Consider the following 18,097-nt stretch of genomic DNA (forward strand, 5'->3'; position numbering starts at 1 on the left):
CTCCTTCTATAACACAACGACCAAATTACTCACTAGTATTTTATAAGCACAGGGAGACTTAAGGCAACAATTTTCAAATGGTGTGATGTAATATTGTTCTGCGTAGGAAAGTGTTATTTTATGAGTACTGCCATCTGCATCAACAGCTCATTTTTCTTTGTTATGGGATAATGTGCACTGAATGCGCATGTTTGCAGCAGTCTTACTCTGAATAATCTTTGTACAAAGAGTCTTAAAATTTTAATTCTTCAGTAATCCAAGTCACTCGAGAAATTTATTTGCTTGTTGTTGTTGTTGTTGTTGTTGTTGTGGTCCTCAGTCCTGAGACTGGTTTGATGCAGCTCTCCATGCTACCCTATCCTGTGCAAGTTTCTTTATCTCCCAGTACCTACTGCAACCTACATTCTTCTGAATCTGCTTAGTGTATTCATCTCTTGGTCTACCTCTACAATTTTTACCCTCCACACTTGTTATTATTCCTTATTGATTTACTCACCTTCCTACCAATTTTCATGTCGAGAAATTGAACATTCATTCTATGCTTCCCAGCCAGGTGCCTCGTTTAGTATATCGGTGGTGCTCTTTCATCGAATAGTGTTTACCTTACAGGTACATAATCAGCAGCTGAGTAAGTTTCTTTCCTTGATTTCTGGGAAAATATATATTTTCTGAGCCCATATATGATGATGAATAACACTCAGTTTTAAACTGACTGTCAATATTGTCAATTTTGAGTCAATCGCACACCATGAACTACAGGGGTGATTTTCTTGAAAACAATGGTTGGGGGTCAGGTGAGCAGGTTTCAGGTGTTGAGCCAAAATATCTTAATGTTTTACAGTCTTTTATTTTAGATAGTATACAATTGACCTGACAAATATGAGCCAAATAGGATGCCCTTGTCTATGACCTTCCCCTTGGAGCAGTGCGCAGTGAGTACAATGGTATTTAAGTCAACATGACCAATGAAAGAGGGGAAAACTGAGTAGTCCTGCATTTGACTTGACAACATTATTGACAAGCCTGAAACAACAATGTATCATATGAACAAAGTATTAATGTATTACTTACCAATAATTATTATACATGAACAATACACAGAATCTTAAATTTTGCTGTAAACAGAAATTCTGTAAGAAACAGTAAATTTGGCATGTTCCCATATGCCACAGTATTTACAGATAACACTCTAGGTGTTGTGCTTGTATGATGCCACTGTCACTGCTGCAGAAAAGTACATGCAATACAACCTCTGCATTAGCATTATTTAACATGTGTCAATTATATCACACCTCACAACATTCACCAAAGAAAAACTGAATGTTGGAAGCATAACAGCAGGTGCAGCAGAAATTAACAAAGATATGTTTTCACAAATACTGGGTAAGTAACATTCTTACTGTTTTTAGAGGTACAAACCCTGTGTTCACTATTATTTTGGGACATACATTTGCAAATTACATTACAATATACATGAAAAGAAGAAATAAGTGCATAGCGTTCATCCACGAGATAGTATACTAGGGTTTTTGTAATCACTATGCAGTATTGCTGGAATTTCAGTTATAAATGAAAGAAACTAGTTGTAACCACAAAAAATCTCATGAAACTTTGTCACTGATGAAGTTTTCAGTGATAAAATATATGGAGCAAAAGGTTATCTACAACATGCACAGAAATGAGAAGGCAGTTTTAGGAGATAATGGGAAACATAGTTGAAATGGAAGTGAGACATGTTTGTAACCTCTTCCCCATTTTATTCAATTTGAACAAAGAGCTAGTGACAGAACAAAGGAGAAATTTGGGCTAGGAATTTAAGTTCAGGAAGAAGAAATAAAATTTTTAATTTGTAGTGATAACATTGTAATTCTGCCATAGACAGCAAAGGACTTAGAGAGATTAGTTGAATAGAATGGAAAGAGGTTATAAAATGAATATCAAGAAAAGTGAAACAATGTGGTATGGGAATTAAATTAGGAAATGGGACATTAAAACTAGTAAAGGAGTTTTCTACATGGAAGCTTAATACCTGACTGTGGTATAAGTAAAGATGAGACAAAATGGAGACTGGCAATAATAAGAAAAACTTTTCTGAAAAAGATAAATATGTTAACAACCAATATAAATTTATGTGTTATGAAGCCTTTTCAGAAATTACTGATGGAGTATGGTATATCTTAAAAGTAAACAACACAGACAACAAGAGAAGGGAATAATGGTGAAGATTAGATGCGTTGATGCGATGACCAGAAAGTACTGAACTGAACTGAACTGAACTGGTGAGAAAAAAAAAAAAGTTTCAGAAGGTACAGGATGACAGATTATATCCTGGGTCACTGAGGAATATATATATTTATGTGTCTGTGTAAAAAGACAGAAGTTGTGTTGGTTGTAGTAGCTTTTTTGAAATGAAGATACTACGCAAGTCTGGTGTGGACAGCTGTATAAAATCATTATCAGTCTTCAATATGAAGATCACAACAACAAATACACCATCAACAAAGAAAATAGTTGGTGATGGACTGTAAGGACATGTAAAGGCCATTTAAAAGTTTTTAAGGTTGTGTTTGTGTGTGGGAGATGCGGGGCAGCCCCCACTGCCCCCCCCCCCCCCCACACACACACACACACACACACACACACACACACACACACACACACACACACAGACACACTGAATAGTTCCCTCAGGATAATATTTGTTGAAATAATCTTAGATATTAGTCATTTTTATTGCTTCTGCAAAATTTGAGTGTTTGACAGTTCATTATGTCTCAGAAACTTGCATTAAATGCAGGAAAATGTTACATGTCCAATTAGTATAACTTAGTCCTGCCATCTTCGACCAACTTTGACAAGAATATTTTTATATCCTCCACTACAGTGAAAGGGCAAACACATATTTCCTTCTCCTTGTGCATGCATGTACTTATTGCTTTATTAAGTTACACATACCACTAATTGAGGCAATGAAGTAAACCTCAATGTCACATGAATCTATGCACAATTTGCTTCCGAATACCTCAATTTCTGTTGTACCAAACTGTGATGGTGTCTAAGCACATGACAAAAACTTATACTCACGACAGCCTCACAAGACGTTCTTAATCCTCACGCCTTTTCATTATATAAATGACAATAATGTAAGGAGTAAAGGAACCATATACTTGAGATGAGTGCAGCACATACACAAGACTGAAAATGCAGCTGAGATTTCGAACAATATCCTTGTTTGTTTTTCCACCAACTGTTCAATGCCTCAGCAATATGATGAATTGTTATCTTCATCTCTTACATTATTTGTATTCCATGCAGAACTTTCCAGTATAATATTATAGAAACATTTTATTTGTTATCATTGTAGTAGTAGTAGTAGTAGTAGTTGTAGTTGTTGTTGTTGTTGTATAAATATCGTATCTTTCTGGGCAAATGTGTACAAAATCATTGTGAATAATGTATCAGTTCCCAAAATCAAAGCAAATAAGCAAATATTTCTTGGCTAGTGGCCACAAATGTAATATCCCTTATATTTTGGAACAGTGCCTCCTTCAATGGCAGATAAGAATCCCTAACTTCAAAAGTTGTGCCTTTGTGTTTGGGTTTGCAATCTATTGTCGCTCAGTGGGTTCACTTTTCCCTTTATATTTTATTGTAGTTCTTCGTCAGTAACAACATCTTTCAAAAATGTTTTAACCAATATAATTTATGTTTACTACAACAAATTCACCATGAGAGGCCAAAGATGACTGTGCCTGGTACTTCTCTTTAGATGGTGAAATAGTAACTTACATTTTGAAAAATCTGATAATGCATTATAGTTCACTAGACATTCTAAACTCAAACTGAAAGAACAGAACATCTGTGCTGATAATAAATTGCTTGGTTCCATTCTATGTCCTGTAACAATGAAAATAATCATCTCTTTCAAATCACAATGAATTTCAGAAGAAATGTAGACATCACATTGCATTATGTGCACTCTACACACTTCCTTTTCTTAGTATTACACTAAATGTCAACACTTCAGTGACAGTTACTTAAGCTACATCATTTTGAAAAATATGTTGTACCACATTAGTGCAAAGATGCCAGCTGTTCCTTTCAACAGAAGAACCAAAAATTTGGAGATCATAGCTCTTTCATTGCTGCTTCTCTGAAATGAAGTGGTTCTTTCAATATCTCATTACGCCAACTTACATTATCAAGATTCAATGTGCTGCTTCTGTTTAAATTCTGAAATTAGGATAACTGTTCAAGAAGAAATTATGATGATAAAATACCTACCACAAGATGTTTAACCATCAGAAAGCTAGTTAATAGGACCAAAATGTGAAAGTATTGAACACAAGACTGCCTGTATGAAATGAAGAATAGGTCACTTGGTTGGTTAAAATACTGTGCAAGCAACTGAAGTTTTAAAAAAGCTACTCAATTTTCTTTTATCATCATCATCATCATTATTCTTATTATTATTGCCATGTAGCTTATGCTGTCCAAATATGGCAGGCCCCACAATGACAAAGACTCACTTTGCACATAAACCACTGCAACTGAATTCTGAATCTTGTGTGTGTGAACATAGGAAACCAAACAGATTATACAAAAACTTAACATCAAATACAAAAGACATGCCTGTTACCAATCATGGCAGGCCATCAAACTGTACATCAATTACTCCATGATTATCAAAATAGAATTGCATAATATTAGTTGATCTCACTGATCTGACTTTGAAAACTGTTTGCACTTTACGTGCTGTATACTTGCCTTTGCATTTATTAGTATTCTTGTCTAATATTGCCTTCGTTGAAATAATGGTGCCATACCTAAACAATACAAAATCTCTTAATTTTCTGTTGGATGAACAAAGATAAGAAACATAGACCTGAATAATCATACTACAAATCATAATAAACACTGGACAAAAATTGCATAAACGAATAATGGAGGACTACAAAAATAATCGCGTACGTTTAGCAATACTTCAGAAACAATATGATACAGAAAAATCCCATTGTTGGATCAGTAAGTTTATCACAGTATGAAACTGGTTATTTAAAAAATATTCCTGAATACTTTTCGTGTTACTTTAAGTACACCAAGTAAGTAATATACAGCTACTATGAAATCGTAACCCGCATGCTCTCTCTCAAAATCATAGCACTGCAATATATACATGAATGATTGTTCTGGACTTGAGTATAGCTTATCAACACCTGGCAAATAAATGCAGTTTGCTATTGTGTTTAGTACAGCCTTGTATGACTGTCTGTACACACCATATAGCTGCTGCTGAAATATTCCATCTGCAGTTTATGACAAAGATAGGAGAGCATGCCAAATCTAATGTAGATCAAATGAGTACTTTGATAGAAAGGTTTAGTATACTCTTTTTGGAAGCTCACTGTGAACACATGTTGACAAGGTCCTTATCAGTCGTATTCTGAGAAAGTCCTCTGATGTACAGGTTGGTTTTCGATAACTGTTCACCACTGTTGCTGCTGGCACTCCCACTGCCACCGACATTGGAACTAACATTGTTGCTGAGGCTAGTGCTAAGGGTTCCACTCTGAGACCCGGTATTGGAGCTGGAGCTGCTGTTTGTGTTCGAAGGTGACGCAGCAGTCGGTACACGCTGCGTGCCATATTGCTGTAGAACAAAAAAAAGCTGGCTGAAGGATCACATTAACTTTACACACTTGAAATGCACAATCTATTACATTACACATCATTTTATTATTTAAGATAGAAACTGTTACAGTTGTGGTGTTCTTTTCGATACCAGTGAAACTGTACACCCCTGCTCTTTCCTCTGTTGGTCATTCTATTGTTGGAGGTTCCACATACCTTGTCGACAGCTGATAACAGACCTTGAAACAAACTAGAAGCATCGTCAAGTCATTTGCTTTTTCAGTGTACAGCTGCAAAGTATGGGTTGTGCCATTATTGATCACATGATACCATAAGTGTTTGTTTTATATATGGTCAAAAGTTATTTATCAATATGCTATGATAGAAAATCTAATTTCTCTGGTGCTTGCTGAACAGTAGAGACTTCTGAAGTGACATCAGAGGAATTTTTCTTAAGTCATGAAATATGATTTCATTGGACTCGCTTCAGAACTTTTCATTTATTTCCTGTGTTCATATGGCTTCGGATTTTCCTTTGTATATGTCAGTGTTTTATGCAAATTTTCTGAACTTTGCGAGGTAAACATAGTAATAATAATAATAATAAGAAGAAGAAGAAGAAGAAGAAGAAGATACTGATGGAAAATATGATCTCGAAGATCAAAATTACCCTTCTCGCAATAGTTAACATGAAACTGCTTCAGAACAAAGCTGTGAGTCAGATGATGAATAGCAAAATTAATACAGAGAGCTGGTTCAGTGATGCGTAAAGAATGTGGAGAGCATAACTTTAATATTGAACATTTGTGAAAAAAAAACTTACAGCCATCTACTATTTCATGTTACTCCTACCACAATAAACGTCTGAACTTTTATTTTTCCCATTTCATTTCACGTTTGTGCAGGATTACACACACTTTTTTGCCTTTGAGATTTATTTGGAGGTTTTTTCTGTTAAATTTATGTTTTTTTTATCATAATATATGCAAATACGAAATATATGAATAAATATTTATGATGAAAGTAAATTACTTTTCATGGCCCCACAATGCCATTTATGACACATAAAGAAGTCAATTTGTCAAAAGCACATCCGTAGCTATTAATGAACCGCATTTCATTAGTTAAATGCAACTGACATCACTACAGCGAAGATTGATTATGCAATGTTGGCACCATTACCGCATTACCCTTCAGGCTTCTAGATGTCTATAATATGCTGAAAATGAAGGAATGTTTCAAGCTCTGAAGCACGTCCAATGAAATAATATTTCATGCCTTAAGAACAACTCCACTGATGTCACTCCAGAAGTCTCTACTGTACAGCTAGCATCAGAGAAATCAGACTTTCTATCGTAGCATATTTTTGCGTATTCGGGAAAAAAAATGAAACTGGGGAGGGGGCAGAAGAGCAAAATCGAGATACCGTTCCACCCCCTCCACCAGCAGATCTACCGATAGTAATTACTTTGCCCACCCATAAATATGCTTTTAGTTTTGCTTTTAGTTTTGGTCGACAATGAATAAAATGAAGCTATTTTGTTCTGTTTTGTTTTAGGGCGCAAAAACAACTGCGGTCATAAGCACGCCTAAGTCAAAACTATAGAACACCAAGACGTCAATCCCAATCGGCGTAACAGGGACGTGGAGAAAAGGCTATAAAATACACCACAGAGAAACGAATGTCCAGAACTAAAAATTAAATGGCCTTAACCATATGCTACGACGGATAAAATGTAAAACGCGGTCGGTAGCCAGCGCGTCGTTCGCTAAAATGGCAAATACCCAGGCGGGAATAAATGCCCACTCCGTCAGGAAATGGCGGACAGTTAAAACTTGGGCGCAATGTGCACAAAGTGTTGGGGAGCGCCAATTAACAAATGGCGATGGCTAAAAAGGCAGTGCCCAATAAGCAACCTAGTTAAAATGACCTCCTCCCGGTGGGAGGGCTGAGAGGTCGTCAAAGCCGCTGGGAGAGGCTTATCCCATGAAGAGAAGACTAATGGCGATGCCAAAGTGGCACCACCTCCTGACAGATGGCAACACAGAGATCATCGGAAGGAAATAGGAACTAGTGGGCTGAGGTACGAGGACTGCAGCCTTGGCAGCAGCGTCAGCAGTCTCGTTTCTTGGCAGACCCACATGGCCAGGAACCCACACAAACATCACAGGGGCTCCATCAAGAGCGAACAAATGACAGTTTTCCTGGACCCGTTGCACAAAGGGATGGGCGGTGTACAGCGCACACAGTCTTTGAAGGGCGCTGAGAGAGTCTGAGCAGAGGACGCAATTGAAAAGCCTGTGTCGCCGGATGCACTCCGTGGCCTGACAGGGCGAAGAGCTCGGCTGTAAATACTGAGCAGTGTGCTGGAAGCAGATACCGTAAAACGTCGGCGACAGTGACGAAGGCACACCCAACACCACGGCCAGTCCGAAAGCCGTAAGTGTACGCAAAGGTACTATCACGAAGTTCCATGTGAAGGTCGTGAAACTGAAGATAGAGTGAGGAGTAGTGTCCTTAGGAAGCGAATGAAGGCCAAGGTGAAGACGGGCTGCCGCACGAAGCCAAGGTGGTCAAGGGTTCACACCCACTGGGAAAGTTGCAGGTCGTGCGAAGTTAAGCCGCCAGAGTAAGTGGCGAAAGTGGACTCTAGAAGGTAAGAGAAGAGGGACGCGCCCCATACTGGCGATCAAAGGAGTCGTCAAAGAATGAGGCAGAAGTTGTGTGGCCAAGCATGGCAGACAAACAGTATGCATACCTGCTGCGGAGAAAGTCAAGGCGGTAGGACAGTGGTAGTTTAGCAATTTCGGTATACACACACTCAATCTGGCTAGTGTAAAAGGCGCCAATGGTCAAATGGATGCCACGATGCTGAATAGTGCTGATACGGCATAAGAGGGACGGACGTACAGATGCATAAATGAAGCACCTATAGTTTAGTTTCTAACGGACAAGAGACCAGTACAAATGGAGGAGAATGGTTCGACCTGCACCCCAGCAAGTACCATTGAGGATACAAAGGACACTGAGGGACCGCGTACAGCAGGCTGCCAGGTAAGACACACGGGAAGACGAAGAGTGCTTCCTATCGACCATGGGCCTCAGGAATTTTGTACTTTCAACGAACGGAAGGACAACAGGCCCAAGATGTAAAGATGTTGGGAAAAACCAATTGCGCCGCCAAAAAGCCATACAAACGGTTCTGGCAGTGGAATTACGAAACCATTGTCGATACCCCATGAGTAGAGACCATCGAGGCATCGCTGAAGACGCCGCTCAATGTGAGAGGTCCGTGGAGAACTGCAACAGACGGCAAAATCGTCAACGAAAAGGGAGCTGGAGATACCCGGCGGAAGACAGGCCATTATAGGGTTAAGGTATAGCAAAGAGGACAACGCTCAGGACGGAACCCAGAGGCACACCGATTTCCTCGATAAAGGTGTCCGACAAGGCAGAACCCACACGCACCTTGAAAACTCGGTCTTTTAAAATTAAGTGAAGGAAAAAGGGCAGGCGGCTACGGAAGCCCCACATGTAAAGAGTACGGAGGAAACCAGTTCTCCAGCAGGTGTCTCAGGTCTCCTCCAAATCGAAAAACAAGGCCAAAGTCTGGGATTTCGGCACTAAACCATTCATAACATGGGTGGACAAGGGGACGAGATGGTCAACTGCAGAACGACGCGCTCGAATCCACAATATGCAGTGGTTAGTAAATTGCGAGACTCCAGCCACCATACACGCCGGGCAAGAATCACACGTTCCATCACCTTCCGAACACAGCTGGTGATAGAGATGGGGCGGTAGCTAAAAGGCAGGTGTTTGTCCTTACCGGGCTTGGGTATGGGTATGATAGTGGCTTCACGCCATCGTCCTGGAAACGTGCCCTCAGCCAGGATGCGGCTGTACGTATTAAGCAGAAAGTGCTTGCCCGCAAGAGAAAGGTGCTGCGACATCAGCATATGGATAGCGTTTGACCCTGGGGCGGAGGATCAGTACGAACTGAGAACATGATCTAGCTCCCTCATAGTAAAAGCGACATTTTAGCACTCACGATTCTAAGAAGAGAAGGGTGTCGCCCGAGCCTCTTCCACTCGTTTCCGATGGAGGAAGGCTGGTGATAGTGGGAAGAGCTCCAAATTTCCGCAACATGGCGACACAAGGTATTGGAGATAGCAATAGAATCCATGATGACATCGTCTGCTGCTGTCAGGGTGGAAACTGAGGAATGGATCTTGGTCCCAGAGAGCCGTCGGAGGTTGGCCCACACGACAGAGGAGGGGGTGGAACTGTTAAAATAACTAGTGAATGAAATCCAGCTAGCTTTCTTGCTATCCTGAAGAACACGATGACACTGTGCACGCATAAGTTTAAATGAATGCAGTTGGCCGTCGTAGGGTGACGGTTAAAAACCCGGAGAACACGTCTCTGTGCGCGAATTGCGTCGCGGCATGCCTCAGTCCACCATGGGACTGGGACACGGTGTGGTAAAGGGATGTGCGAGAAATGGAACGTTTTCCAGCGGTAAGGATTACGTCTGTGAGATATTCCACCTGGCCATCACAACTGGGGAAGTTTTCGAAGGTCATCAGGGAGGAGTAAAGCCACCAGTCAGCCTTAGTAAACTGCCATTTGAATGTGCACGTAGGTGGGGTAGGAGTCAGCAAATGGATAGCACATGGGAAATAGTCGCTCGAGTATGTGCAGAAAGAACGGACCACTCGACGAGCAAGACCTCAATATTGCCGACTGATTGATTTAAGGGGGGTTATGGGACTAAACACAGAAGTCGCCAGTACCGCGATTCCAAAGTTACTCGCGGAGGAGAAAGTGTCCGCTAAATGTGGGTGTATCCAGTCAGACGAGTCAAATACAAAACGAGTAAGATAAAACTCACACAGTAGAAGCCATAAAAGGCTAGAGCAAATCTAAAAACTGGAAAAACAGAGGTATAAAAGAACAGTCATTGCACGGGGGCGTGGTCCAATATTGCCGACTTTGATACAGATGAGTTAGTTTCGAAATGGCCATGCCACAAGAACTCAACTCTATAGGTGGCTCCAAAAACTTATTATATCCCAGAGATTGATGGTTATCCACCCACTTCTAGAGTGTATGAGAATTCTGTAATGAATAAACACTGTACTCCAGATAAGAAGAGGGATGGCAACTGCCTGCCTGCCTGCCCTCCATGAAGATACCGTCATAAGAAAATACTAAACGTCTGATACCTGAACTACGTTCTACTGTACACAGAGGTTCTTCTCCCCCCTTTCGTCCCATTTTTTCTTTCGAAGTCCCCCAACTACTTACCAAAAAATTGTTCCTGAGACCTAAGACTTATGAGTGTATGTGACGAAATTCGGATACTACTACTGTCTAAAGATCTGGTCGAGAAGCCACGGCTGGTTGTACTATACAGGCAGCAGCCTAGCCTCACGAAACTGGAGGGGGGGGGGGGGGGCGTAGGGCGCCTAGTTTCGGGTGGAAATCCAGAAAATTCGACAGAATACTTTTTCTATCCGTCTGCGTTGTTACCTGTCATCCTAACCAGTGTGCATATTAAAACTCTTGCCGCCACGCAAGCACCATCTCCAGCGGCTCCGTCAGGCAACGCTGCGCATCGTTCGATAAAGCCCAAATTACAAACAGTACTCTTGCTCGACCCTACGACAGCGCATAAACTTCCGTCCTGTTACGCAATAACGGCGTCAGAAAAATATATCGTGCTGTTTTTTCGAGGTAAGGGTACCCGACCGATGTTAGCGTGTCGATTTAGTAACTTCGAATTGATTACTAACATTGTCTGTGACAGTGACCACTCTCAGTTTAATAATCGTAATAGGTCTACCAGTGGAAGATGCTAAGCTAGAGGGTGCTTTATCAGTCATAAAATGTCTATCACGATCATGTTTTGCTTGTTGAAGGCCATTTTATTTGAATGTTGTGTGTATGAGATGCTTCAACTAGCCTACCAAGTTTGTACCAGGCAAAGGAGATGAGGCGCAAGGTATTTACTTACAAGGGAACCTCCCCATCGCACCCCCCTCAGATTTAGTTATAAGTTGGCACAGTGGATAGGCCTTGAAAAACTGAACACAGATCAATTGAGAAAACAGAAAGAAGTTGTGTAGAACTGTGAAAAAATAAGCAAAATATACAAACTGAGTAGTTCACGGGAAGATATGCATCAATAAGAACGATAGGAAAGCAGGAGCGCCGTGGTCTCGTGGTAACGTGAGCAGCTGCGGAACGAAAGGTCCTAGGTTCAAATCTTCCATCAAGTGTAAATTTTAATTTTTTATTTTCAGTTTATGTGACAAACTCTTATGTTTTCATCACTTTTATGGGAGTGATTATCACATCCACAAGAAAACCTAAATCGGGCAAGGTAGAAGAATCTTTTTACCCACTCGCCAAGTGTACAAGTTAGGTGGGTCGACAACATATTCCTGTCATGTGACGCACATGCCGTCACCAGTGTCGTATAGAATATATCAGATGTGTTTTCCTGTGGAGGAATCGGTTGACCTATGACCTTACGATCAAATGTTTTCTGTTCCCATCGGAGAGGCACGTCCTTTCGTCTACTAATCACACGGTTTTGCAGTGCGGTCGCAAAACACAGACACTAAACTTATTACAGTGAACAGAGATGTCAATGAACGAACGGACAGATAATAACTATGCAAAAATAAAGAAAGTAAAATTTTCAGTCGAGGGAAGACTTGAACCAAGGATCTCTCGTGCAGCAGCTGCTCACGCTACCACGGGACCACGGCGCTTCTAAGCACACTTCGTCCATGATGTTGCTTATGTGCCCATGGACTACTCAGTTTGTATATTTTGCTTCTTTTTTCACAGTTCCACACAACTTCTTCCTGTTTTCTCAATTGATCTGCGTTCAGTTTATCAAGGCCTATCAACTGTGCCAACTTATAACTAAATCTGAGGGGGGTGCGATGGGGAGGTTCCCTTGTTAGAACTGTGTGGCCATGCGGGAACTCCACTGTTGTATGGAACACACCGGCTGATTTTTAAGGATCCATTCTCCTCGATCAGCTTACAAAGTAAGCCATTTTTACAATGTAAGCCATTTTTATGATTTTTTGAGAACTAATGAAGAAATCACCGAAAACCTTGTTGCACATTGTCAACAGAATTATTCTGGGTTTGGGGCCGCATTGTCATCTATAAAATTCCGACGTTTCGGTGACTATCGCAAGACGCCTTCCTCAGGATGTATTGCCAATTGCAGTTAGCAATATACCCTGAGGAAGGCGTCTTGCAATAGCGGCCGAAACGTCGGATTTTTTTAGTTGACAATGCGGCCCCAAACCCAGAAAAATTTTATTGACTGTGACAACGGCCGCGGAAGCCTACGTTTACATTATTGCACATTATTTATTGATTCTTGGGTAACATTTTCTGATTTTAAAAAGAAATTCACACATCATTAAATGCAGTCCAAGAATCCATAAATAACAAGCAAAAAGATTTACGTTGATTGTTTCATTAGAAAAAAAACGTAAATATCGCTATTTTACTAGCTGACTGAGGAGAATCCTACAGTGTAAGTGTTATTTAGAGGAAATTTCCGCGACGCAATGAAAGACCTTGTAAATTGATTTGATTTGTACCGCATCCACGACTACATTACGAGGGAAAGTGACTATTCTCTGCTATGACTGCAAGAGATATACATGGTGAGCAGCACACAACGAAAGGAAACACCAGTGGGTTTTCTTAAAGCTGTAACTGGGAAAAAAAAGCTGCAGAAAAGAGCAAAGTACACGAGAAGCGTCTTTTTATCGAGCATCTGTCTTAATCATTCAACTGCGTGAAAATGGCACACCTGTTGTCACACAAGTCATGCGACATCTGCTGATTAGCTTTACCAGTAATCATTATTTCTCTCGGGTTTCTAAAATAAAAGGTCTTGAAATGATCATCCGAAGTCTCACGGCACTTTCCGGTAGGAGCAGGATTGGTATGCTATAACCGAAGGTCTTCCTGAAGTGCTGTGACGGTTGGTGACAGCAGTTCAAAATGAAACACTGGAAATTTTAGGTCACTTAATCCAGCGTGACATTATGTAGCAAATAAGAAATTATCCTTTTTATAGAATTGTGGTAGATTCAACGAGAGATGTGGCTGGCCAGGAACAGCTGAGAATTCGTGTACGTTGGATTGATCAGGAGAGACTAAAAATATAAGAATTTTTCTGTGTTTATACAGTTCTATTATGTAAATTGCTGGAGGAACGGGAAGGAAGGAACTAATGATATCAGCTGGACCAGGACTTATTATGTGATTTCTTTAACAAAGAGAGATTCTTGATTTTGATTGATACAAAAAAGATTAACGTACACTGATGAGCCAAAACATTATGAACACCCGCTTAATAGCTTGTTTGTCCATCTTTGAACGAAATGCATCACTGATTCTGTGTACCAAGGATCCGACAGTTTGTTGGTAGGTTTGTGGAGGTATGTGGAATTAGATGTCTACGCACACGTCATATGATTCGTGTAATACCGGGCGACTAATTTGCGTGCAGGGATCAGATGGGTTCCATAGAACTTACATCAGGCGAATTTGCTTACTGAGAAATCATCGTGAGCTCACTATAATGCTCCTCAAACCATTTTAACACTGTTCTGGCTCCGACACACGGACAATAAGGTATCTGACTGTTTCCTGGAAATTGTGTTTAGTGATTAGTTATTTCATTTTATACTCCTAACGTGATTTTCCCCCTTGAATTTCAGTATTCTTTTATGAAAACGAAAATGAATTTCAAATAATCTGAACGCTCGCTAAAACACTCCATTCGAGTCATGTGATGCCTCTGACGTCACTGGCTAGCTCGCAGGGTCTACTGCCATAATATAATTCACAATGATGCCTTATTTTGGAATTTACGGTTCAGGAAATGGGTTACAAATGGTGTGTACTACCATATTGTACAAATACATCTACAAAAACCACAAAAAACTTGAGTTTGAGTGTTCTAGGGACTGCGAAGACGCGTAAAATGTGGTTGCACTGTACCGGCAAATTGTCACCACGTCGACGCACGAGTCCCCTAACTTAAATAAAAATGTGTCGCACTGTGAAGTTAACAGTAACTTGTCTTTGAGGTATTCTCTCCCACTATTATAACGAAGGATAACGTCATTCAACGATATGAAACTCCTATTGAAAATTGTCGTTTTCCCTAACTACACCTCATTTACTCGGTAGCTCAGTTGTTAGAGGGGTAAACCGTCGAATTTTATAAGACGATGTCCACAGATCGCTGGTTCGAATCAAATCCGAAAGAGTATTTTAACTTATTTGTTAAACGACTCGACAGTCCTCTCATATGGAAACCAAATCACAATTACAAAACATCACCCTATCCATCAGGAATAATATTACTGTGTTTTACGTGCTTTTTACATGTGCTTACATTTGCAATCGCTGTTCACACACGCCAAACAGATACTTTCTAGTTCATGTGATCATACACTTTTTACTTTATTAAAAACGAAGTTTTTATCTTCGTGCTGTCTACCTATGATCCTTTTTTAAACTTTTGCAGTTTCATCATCTTACATAAAAATGAAGTAAGTCTGCTTCAGAAGCTAACGTTAATTTACACTTATGAACATCACAGACCTTACGTTTGTGACACCTGCATGTTGTACACGCTTAATAACTCTGTATTACTTCATCCTCCTCCACCTCGTTGTACTATGGGCGTATGGTGATATATTCACTACTAGCAATGCTTTCCAAAAAAGTGAATTGTTTGTTCGCAAAGCAAATGCATTTATTCTCTATTGTCCGTTTCTCAGACTAGCACTAACGTCAAGCTATATATATATACGAGGTGTGGCTAGAAAAAAACCAGACCAGTACTGGTGAAACAATAAAACGAATGTAATAAGGCTGAAAGTCGCGTGGCCTGTCACGTGACTCTCGCTCCGCCTACTGCTCGAGTTTCATCTGCCTCCTGCACTCAGTCTACCCGTGGCGTCTGTTTTAAGCAGTTGACGTTTTGTCTGTGCGTCGGAAAATGTTGAGTGTACAGAAAGAACAGCGTGTTAACATCAAATTTTGTTTCAAACTAGGAAAATCTGCAAGTGAAACGTTTGTAATGTTACAACAAGTGTACGGCGATGATTGTTTATCGCGAACACAAGTGTTTGAGTGGTTTAAACGATTTAAAGATGGCCGCGAAGACACCAGTGATGACACTCGCACTGGCAGACCATTGTCAGCAAAAACTGATGCAAACATTGAAAAAAATCGGTAAACTTGTTCGACAAGATCGCCGTTTAACAATCAGAGCAGTGTCTGAGTTAACAGGAGTTGACAAGGAAAGTGTTAGGCAGATTCTTCATGAAAGTTTCAACATGAACAAAGTGTGTTCAAAAATGGTTCCAAAGTGTCTCACAATTGAACAGAAGGAACGCCGAAGAATGATTTGTTCTGACATCCTGGAAAACATTGAAAGTGATCCCACCTTCTTACAAAATGTTATTACTTGCGATGAATAGTGGTTTTTTACTTACGATCCCGAAACTAAACGCCAATCGATGCATTGGAGAACTCCTGGTTCTCCACGACAAAAAAAAAGCACGAATGTCAAAATCGAAATTCAAGGCAATGATGATTGTTTTTTTTTTTTGACATCAAAGGGATTGTGCACATTAATTGGGTACCAGAGGGACAAACAGTGAATCAGCATTACTACCTACGTGAGCGAGTACGGAGAAAACGGAACGATTTGTGGCGAAAAAAGTCATGGATCCTTCACCAAGACAATGCCCCAGCTCACAGTGCGTTGTCAGTGAAGACGTTTTTGGCAAAACACAACATTCCCATCTTAGATCATCCACCCTACTCACCTGATTTGGCCCCCTGTGACTTTTTTATTTTCCCTAAAGTCAAGTCAGCTTTGAAAGGAACTAGATTTGAGACTGTTGAAGCAGTAAAAGAAAAAGCGACGGAAGTAATGTATGGACTTACCGAAAATGATCTGCAGCATTGCTATGAACAGTGGAAAATTCGTATGGAGCGGTGTAGAGACCGAGGAGGTGAGTACATTGAAGGAGATAACATGAAATTGTAAATAATTGTAAATAAATGTTTTTTCCAGCATCAGTCCGGTTTTTTTCTAGCCGCACCTCGTAATACATCCCACAATCGAAACAACTACTACAATCAGTTCTTGCTAACGCTATTTTTGTATGTCGTTTAAAACTGCTAAAATATATTACTTTTACAGGATTCAAACATGTGATCTCTTTCACTGCAGTCAAACAACACTTTTTATTGCGCCACGGAATGCCTGATTAGTGCTGTGCTACTCAGAATACTTTGTACACAGGAAATCGGCACTAAGTTTTACCAAGACTAATTTTGTTGTGCTTTGGGGTGTGACTGATAGTCGACAATCTGGTTATTATACATGGACCCATTTGCAGAAGTTCTACAATTCCTTAGTTTTTAACAAGTTGAATGATGTTGCAGGAAGCAGGGAAAAAAATGTCCGTCGCCGCACATATCGCCGCTCTAAATGGGTGAGGCATACAGGCATAAAGTTGAGCAAGACTTCCACTATCAGCGTTCACAAAATTCCTTTCTGTTGTTGCTCAGATGTTTTAAGTGCGTTTTCCACCAATAAATAGCTGAACTGTTTGCAGTAAACGGGTATTAATTGGACAGATATATTGTACTAGAACTGACATGTGATTACATTTTCACGCTATTTGGGTGCATAGATCCTGAGAAATCAGTACCCAGAAAGAAACAGACTTCGGTCTAGACATCCAACAATGATAACAGCCAAGAAATTGCAAAGTATAAACTTTAATGCAACAAAGGCCTGGAGTGAACAATAGCGAGAGGCATGTCCTGAGCATTGTCAAGACCTCCCTTGCATTAGAGATGGGCAAACTGAAACACTTAACTGTTTCGAAACAAATGAAACAGCACAATGTAATGTTTCGATACGCTGTTTCGAAACAGTGAAACAGTTTGTGTTTCGTAATCTAATAAACCTGCACATTTTATCATCTTGAATGTCTACTGTATAAGTATGTCCATATAAACACAAATGAGGTGCGAGAGCGTTAATCATTTCGCAGAAAGTATGAAACTATCACTTGGGCGTCTTGGCAGTTTCGTATTTCCTGCAGCAAATGCGCTGCTTTCGTGTTGTGTGACTTACATACTTTTCAATTGGCTGAGGACAGCCATAGCTGAAGACAGAAGAACCACCACGAACGGAACTGGAGGTAGGAGCAAACTGCAGAAACAACGGATATGATACTGGGATTCCCACATTCCGTTAGTATGGGTAATATACCCATCCTGCTAATTTCCATGCACACAAAGGGAATCATTGTGGATAATAGGCACAGTGACTATAGACTCACAAATAACGCCAGATAACTAGAATAAATAACAAAATAA

At 40.3% G+C, this 18,097-nt stretch overlaps 1 protein-coding gene across 2 annotated transcripts in view; it reads right to left on the reverse strand.

Moving 5' to 3' along the window:
- Nucleotides 1-18,097, reverse strand: part of LOC124607020 (protein alan shepard) — a 417,851-nt gene that overhangs the window by 135,919 nt on the left and 263,835 nt on the right. For both annotated transcript variants that reach the window (XM_047139180.1, XM_047139179.1), the window contains exons 3-4: nucleotides 5,406-5,650; nucleotides 4,768-4,826 (exon numbers count right to left, since the gene is read on the reverse strand). In XM_047139180.1, coding sequence (XP_046995136.1) covers nucleotides 4,768-4,826; nucleotides 5,406-5,650 — 304 coding nt within the window. The remainder of the gene's footprint in view (nucleotides 1-4,767; nucleotides 4,827-5,405; nucleotides 5,651-18,097) is intronic.

Source organism: Schistocerca americana, chromosome 3 (assembly GCF_021461395.2).
Source record: "Schistocerca americana isolate TAMUIC-IGC-003095 chromosome 3, iqSchAmer2.1, whole genome shotgun sequence".
In the NCBI taxonomy this organism is placed as follows: domain Eukaryota; kingdom Metazoa; phylum Arthropoda; class Insecta; order Orthoptera; family Acrididae; genus Schistocerca; species Schistocerca americana.